At 41.6% G+C, this 7,330-nt stretch overlaps 1 protein-coding gene across 4 annotated transcripts in view; it reads right to left on the reverse strand.

Moving 5' to 3' along the window:
• Positions 1-6,819, reverse strand: part of RAD51B (RAD51 paralog B) — a 305,547-nt gene extending 298,728 nt beyond the window's left edge. For 3 of the 4 annotated variants that reach the window (XR_009557519.1, XM_060273900.1, XM_035113654.2), the window contains exons 1-4: positions 6,594-6,819; positions 3,811-3,925; positions 3,500-3,613; positions 1,737-1,853 (exon numbers count right to left, since the gene is read on the reverse strand). Coding sequence is in view for 3 of the 4 variants with exons in the window: in XM_060273900.1 (XP_060129883.1) it covers positions 1,737-1,853; positions 3,500-3,613; positions 3,811-3,900 (321 nt within the window). In the remaining variant the exon portion in view is untranslated. Of the gene's footprint in view, positions 1-1,736; positions 1,854-3,499; positions 3,614-3,810; positions 3,926-6,406; positions 6,456-6,593 lie in introns of those variants that run through there. The other variant, XM_060273896.1, reaches the window with a different exon arrangement.
• Positions 6,820-7,330: the final 511 nt, after the last annotated feature.

Below are 7,330 nucleotides of genomic sequence, written 5' to 3' on the forward strand. Positions count from 1 at the left end.
GATATTACATAAGAGCATCTCTTCTATCCATTATTGTATGAAGTATCTCACAAATGGCCATGTTAAAATTCTGAACTAGAAAAGTAAGTACATTTTTATCAGGTTGATGAGTTCAAAAGAGCTGCTTCCTGTCAGATGAACAGGAGAGGTTTGTAAAAGAGACTTTACCTGTGCAGTTATTTTAATACTCTCTTGTTAACTATCTAAAGATGAAGAACAATGTAGGACTGGAATGAGAGGGGCTCCTCATTTGCTACATTTTTCATGTAGGAAAAGGTAGGAAAACCCCATGTCTCTACTGACAATTATCACTACACACAGTGAAACAGACAACTGAGTGAGCACTATAGGATGCTTTTGCACTTTCCCCTGCAATTTATTTTAGAAACTTTATAATGGTACTTTTCACTAAAAGATTCTTAACACAAGGATTAGTAGTTCAGATTAGTTTGAGGCTTAAATTTTGAAGTTGGTTTTGTTTTGCTATTTTTTACAATCAAGCAGTATATACATTTTAGGAAATACAGTAAATACATGAATTTGGGTGGGGTGTGGGAAACACCCTTCTCTGCGAGCAAACCTGGGCTATGAAACTCTCTGCCCTCCAAGTTTCCCTCTCTTTGTCAGACTTTGGCCACCTGCTAAGGTGTTCCTTCTTCAGCATTTAACGTACCAAGTTGAATTTTTTTTACCGATCTGCTGATCATGTTTGCTTTATCTGCTGTGCCCTGTCTCCCAAGAAGAGCTTGCAGCCACTTTGCTTCTCCCCAGTACTTTTTACTCCTGTGTTGCACTAAGTTAGGCTAAGGTTTGACTTAGAATGTCATCCAAACCCGGGCTCATGGTTATGTTGTCTCCTTACGGTCTTGGCTCAACCTTGTGGCTAGTGAGGAGAGAGTTTAACTACAAGCACAGATTCAGATGATAAACTAATCTAAAATCTGGCTCAAGTCAGTGCAGTAGTGCTGGAGTAAAAAATACCAGGGAGGAACAAAGTGCCTACAAGCTACTCTCAGGGAGCCTGCACATTCACATGATCCCACTGTAGAAAACAGAGAAACACTGGTTACATTCAGATGCACCACAAAACCATGGGTTAAGCCAATTAGTTTGTGTTTGAACTGTGTGCTGATGCACACAGCATAGCTGTTCACACTTGCTCCTTTCCTCCAGCAGGAAAACAGACCACAGAGTGGCTGGCTTCATATTATGTTTGAACCAGCTCCTGTGGTTTGTTTATCTCAAACAAGCCACCATCGGGAAGCCAGGAACAAACCTTGGCTTCAGAAAGTGACATGCTTGAAGCAAAGCAAACCACAAGGTCTAGTGCATTCATAGCACTAAGCAAGTGCTTCATGGCTTGTTTTCCTGCTGGAGAAGGAGGAAGCAAAGTGGGAACAAGCAAACTGTGTAGACTAGTACACAGCTCTAATTTGTTCATACATGGTTTATGCTTTTGTGTTGCAACCAAGCATTGCAACTTCCCCTAACTTGCTCATAAGAGTAATGATGTGTGCAAGAGAGAGCACACATCTGTATCTTTTGGTTCATTACTATTAACAGCGCACATTATTTTTAGTGATCAGTTGGAACTATACAGAACCAATTATTAATGTACAGAAAGCTTCAGTTTGTCACATTTTAAACTTATTAATGAATAGTCACCCCTTTTATGTAAAACATAAAACAACTCTTCTATTACAGAAAAAGAAGCAGCATGATTGGCCAGCTTTTACCTCTGTAAGAGAGCCACAGGCAATCCCACCATGCAATATTTTATCCAGATCTCCCAGTGTTGTGGGCAAGAATGCTGATGAAGGGTTGGTGGTTCTTTTCATTTTCATTTCATAAACCTACAATAACCAAAATCAATTAGAAAAAGATGTTGCGATCAACTGGTAAGAAAAATGTCTGGTATTTGTTTTCTCCCAAGTAGAATTTCTTGGCAAAAAAAAAATATGCCATGTACTTTCTCATCCTTTAATGAGATTTTCCCCATCTTCCGACCAAACCAAACACCACAAAACAATATTAAAGACTGTTGTGTCTATCAACATTTTTATGCTACAGCCTTCAATTTATATCTTGTATCATTGTGCCAAGCTTTAAAATATTTTCCCCTCTTTGGGACAGTATGCATCATTTAATTTGCAAACTACCACTTCAGAGAAAGTATTATCCTTGTGGTTAAGTACAGCTGGAAAACATACACACAGTAAAAACCACAAACCAAGACAAAACTAACTGGTTCCAAAAAGTCTGGGTTCATTACAAGGTTTACTGCACAAATCTAAACCTGTCTGCTTGGAATTAAGTCCAACTGAACTCAAAGGGGCTTACTCACAGGTAAGTGTTTATATAACATTCCCAGTTTATTGAGATTTTTGTACAGAGATGTGAAGCTTTTATATGTGTGTGTGTGTGTGTGTATAGATATATATATTCTAATGAAGTGTTTAACATGAACAACAGGTACAAAGAAAGCAGGTTATTTTCCAAACACCCTTTGCTTTGATGCAACATGTTGGAATTGCTTGAAAAGGCTATATTTGAAAAAGGAAAGGAAGGCTTTGTGCCTCAGATTAAGATTAAAAAATAAAATGTTTTCAAGACTTATGCAAACTACTACAAAACTAAATGCAACCTAAATCTCAAAGTGCTAATACCCTAACAGATTTTGGTAGAAGGCAAATATTTGTTAGGAGATTTGTATGCATAGCTAATTGTACTACAGTGGAACCTCGGTTTATGAACACCTCGGTTTATGAATTTTCGGTTTATGAACGCCGCGGACCCATCTGGAACGGATTAATTCATTTTCCATTACTTTCAATGGGAAAGTTCGCTTCAGTTTATGAACGCTTCAGTTTATGAACAGACTTCCGGAACCAATTGTGTTCATAAACCGAGGTACCACTGTATAGACATAAAAGTCTAAAACATGACAGCTGAATAACACAGAAAGCTATGTGATGTTGCTTGAATGTCCTGTAAAAAGTAACTGAACAAAAGGATGGTAACTCCAGAGAAGATGAATAGTGCAGGGGCAACCAAGTACCCCTTCCAAAACACATGAAGCAGTTTATCAGTTTGACATACAAGAGAATAATATATTTTGCCATTTCTCTGCCATATACTAAAGAAGCATTTGCTACTACAAATATTCTCAAGAACAAGGCTCACTTCATATGTTACTTCCTTCCTGTGACCCTTTCTATAAGGAGAAAACCTTTTAAAGATAAGCACATTTATTGTTAATACCTGAAGTATAGTGTCTCCTACAAGTAGACAGATGTGACAGGAGACACACATAGCAAACAATTAGAGTCATTCTGATCCTAGGATCATATAATTGTAGAGCTGGAAGGAACCATGAGGGTCAGCTAGTCCAACCCCCAGCAATGCAGAAATCTTTTGCCCAGTATGGGGCTTGAACCCACAACCTTGAGATTAAGAGTCTCATACCTACCCACCAAGCTATCAGCAAATGGATACTTACAGTTTGCATTCTGGGAGCACAGGCTTGGCTGACTGTGTGAAGAAGCTTCTGCACATTCCAATAACTCTGTCCAGTCACTTTCATTAACTCCAGTAGTGAAAGACATAAAAAATCCTGAAACATTACCAAACAAAAATCTGAGAGAATTAAGAGTGGAAATGACTAAAATAACTTAACATATTTAAAAGCAATTTCTAAAACATTTATTTTCTTCTGCAATTAAAATGACAAGAGTTCCAAGATTGGTCTTAATCATGCCATGTATCCTTTAATGTAACATCAGAATCATGCCCCTATTAAATTTGTCTCACCTGACAAGTAGTGATCTGATGTCGACTGAGTCTCTTACAAAGCTCCTGCGGCAACCCTGCTCTTCTCAGTTTCTTACTTGCCATGTTCATATATTTCGTGACTAGAAACACAATCCTAGGACATAATAAATGCAAGATTACTTGAAACACTATGTTCAAGAACAATGTGTTCACATCCTCCCTTAAGACAGCTTTGCCTTCATTCTACTGAATTTATTACATCTCTTATTCAATATAATGCTGAATACGAGCACACCGGTCTCGCTTAATCTGTTGTTTTTCATTAATAGTAATAAATCCAGTTCTGGCCCCTCTCTAGCATCAGTTACAATGCAACCAAAAGATGCCCAGAGACCTTTGTGGCCCTTTACTTTTCCTCAGCTTACACAAATGGCACTGGAATGACACTCGAAAGAAAGCAGTCACAAGTATCTCTTTCTGGCCAGCAAGTTCAACCAGGAGCTTTCTTCCAACTTGTCCTCAGTGTAGGGTCCTTGTGTTTTTAAAGTTTCATGCTTAGAAACAGCGTTTGAAACCAGTGTAGGCTAGTTCATTGGGGTGAAAGCACCACTCACAAACCTCACTCTTCCCTCAGCCAGCTCCCATCTGCCTGCCTTCTTACATACAATCAGCTCAGTTGTGGTACCCTTGGTTTTGCCATTCTAAAACTCAGCTGGACAAGGACATAACCAGTATTTGTTGTCTCTGTCTGTCATTGGCTTTGGCTGCACATACTGTTGACCTCCTTGCCTTCCAACCTAGCAATCCCTCCCCAACTTTTTTACAAGCAATTTATTGGTACCAGCCTAGAAATCCCAATGGACACCAGTCCCCACTGACTGAGAGAGATGGTCAAGTCTTCTTGCAGACAGTGTCCTGAGGTGATTCAAAGGCAGGCTGATGTTCCTGGGAAGCAGAACTGGGATTCTGATTAACACGTTTTGACTAGTGAGAAAAATCTCAACCCAGTTCATCATGGATTGAATCTACTTTCGGTTCACATGAGCTTATTTACTTGGAAGCACAGCCCATAGCTTTCAAATAATACTTTGATCACAGCTATTCTTGAAATAATTGCAGCTGTATCGTATTTAACCGGTATCTTAGCCTTCCCAAAATGTCTAATTTTTGTAAAAGAGATATGCCAGGGATCAAGGCTATATGAAAGCCATTCTCTTTAACACTAGATGCCCAAGGATGGCTGTGGTCACTCAGCAGTGAGAGAATGGTGTTGTGCACCCAAGTCTAGTACTTATAATACGAATATTAAGTCCTAGGCTAATGTGCACATTATCACTCCTTCACTGCCAGTGTTTTCATTCTATCATATTAACCTACCGTAGTTGGTTATGTTTTTAAAAGGTCTTATGGTTTTATCACAGTCGACTGCATGCCATCTTGAGGGATCAGTTGTTTATTTCATATGCATGGGCATAGCCAAGTGGGACAGAAAGGGTCAGCTGCCCCCATCAAGTAAAACAATAGGACTAAACTAACTGGCCAATCACTTCGGTCCTGCCAACAAAATCCTGGCCACACCCATGTTCATATGATGTCTTTTTTTAAAATGCAAAACCAACTCTGTATCCTGCATTTCTCACTTTAGTTCATTTTACTCCATCCAGGGTTGCACAATAGGTTTCACCCTTCATTTCTCTCTCTCCACCCTAATTACTCCACATTTACTCCCAAGTAAATGTGGGAGAGAGAGAAAACAACAAGTTCACAAAATGTCAGGAATGCTACCGTAGTTTCGGAGGTCAAAACTTTTCCTTCTGGGGTTTGATACCTTTTATATTGAAATAGTTTCACTAGTGCTTCATAAGTGGCAAGTGTTTAGTCTCTAAAAGTTTATTTAGAATGATATAACTTTTAATGTCACAAAACACCATAGGGGGAGGAAACCATTCAGCACCAGTGACGCCACATTAAGCACAAGTTGGAATATGTACAGACATGCCACCTGTCAGAACTACACAGGTTACTACAATTACCACACCAGCTGGCAGGAAAAGATTCCCTCTGAGAAAATATTGTGTAAAAAGCTAGGAAAACATAACGCCCCACAAGCATAGCTGCCAAGTTTTCCCTTTTCTCGCGAGGAAGCCTATTCAGCATAAGGGAATTTCCCTTAAAAAAGGGATAACTTGGCAGCTATGCCCACAAGAACTGACAGACAGTCGGTAAAGTCTTGGTGCGTTGCTAAATGAGGAGAGAAACAGCCTTGCCACAAGATGATAGCCCTGCCCATTCCTGGTGGAGCGGGAGAACACGCTCGAGCCAACAATCGTATATGCACACTTCCGAGGTCTCACTGCGCGCAGCGGAATTTACTTCAGAAGCGACATATATATACTGTATAGGATTGCGCTGGAACCCCCTACAACTGAAGAAGGGCTGTAGGGTGGAGTCCACGTTCTGGGAAAGCTCCAGCTTGGCGGCTCAGGCACTGCAGAGAGAAGCGACGGCGGCCACAGGCGGAAGAAGCAGCCAGGCCCTCCAACTTTCGCGGAACAGCACGAGCTCCCAACGGTACGCTGCGCGCACCATCTATTTCCCTTCCACGCTCCCAGCATATAGCGTGCACAACACATACCCAGGATAGGGCGGCGGCAGCAGGAACTACATTCGACCCCCGCACACACACCATGCAAACAACCGCCACACACACACCCCTGGGGAGGAGAAGTGGCAGCCAAGTGACTTCTTGACTCGGCCTGCTAAGGAGAAACGCGGCGGAGAATCCGAACCCGGCGCCCCCACCGCGCGCCCCGAATCCTAACCTGGAAACTTTTCAAAGTCTCCCACTTCTCCACAGGAGGAGGAGGAAACATCCGCCAAAGAGCACCTAGAGCTCTGATTGGTCTCCGGCTGAGGCGCTTCATCCAGTAATTTCTGGCAACTGGGCCTACGCCAACGAAAGGCCTTCTGGGAGCTGTAGTTCTGTCTTATTGCTCGCGGGTTGAGCAAAACGGGTTCGTCCAACGGGGCTGTTTTAAAACTAAAGAAATGTGAATTGGTCGCTCTTGTGTTCGGGACACTCCGCTGTTGCTCGCCGTGGCCGCTAGAGGGTTAGATCTGACTGTGGGAAGCCAAGTTTCCGTCTTCACGCTGTGCGGTGGTGTATGAATTACTATGAATTACTATGAATTACTATGAATTACTGCCGCGGGGCCGGGGAGTTCCCCTGTTTCCCAGAGGCCACGTTTAGCAATTTTTTAATATGAAAGTTAGAAGGCCAGCTGAATAGATCGTGATAAAATGAACTCGAAAAGTCAAACAAATATAGAATTAATGGAAGAGGGGGTTCACATCACGAATGGAAGGGCTTGGCTGAAGAAGAGAAATCCCCAAGAGGACACGGGGAGACTAGGAAAGAAATGAACAACCCTTAAAAAAGCCGAGTCGGATATGGAGAGAAGCAGCAGTACTGAAAAACGCAGCAGTAAGTGGAAGAACAAGGAAAAGGTGGTGGAAAAAAGAAGGAGCTCCTCCTGGCAGGAGAGTAATTTGTAATAAT

The sequence above is a fragment of the Zootoca vivipara genome, chromosome 1 (assembly GCF_963506605.1).
Source record: "Zootoca vivipara chromosome 1, rZooViv1.1, whole genome shotgun sequence".
NCBI classification, from domain to species: Eukaryota; Metazoa; Chordata; class Lepidosauria; order Squamata; family Lacertidae; genus Zootoca; species Zootoca vivipara.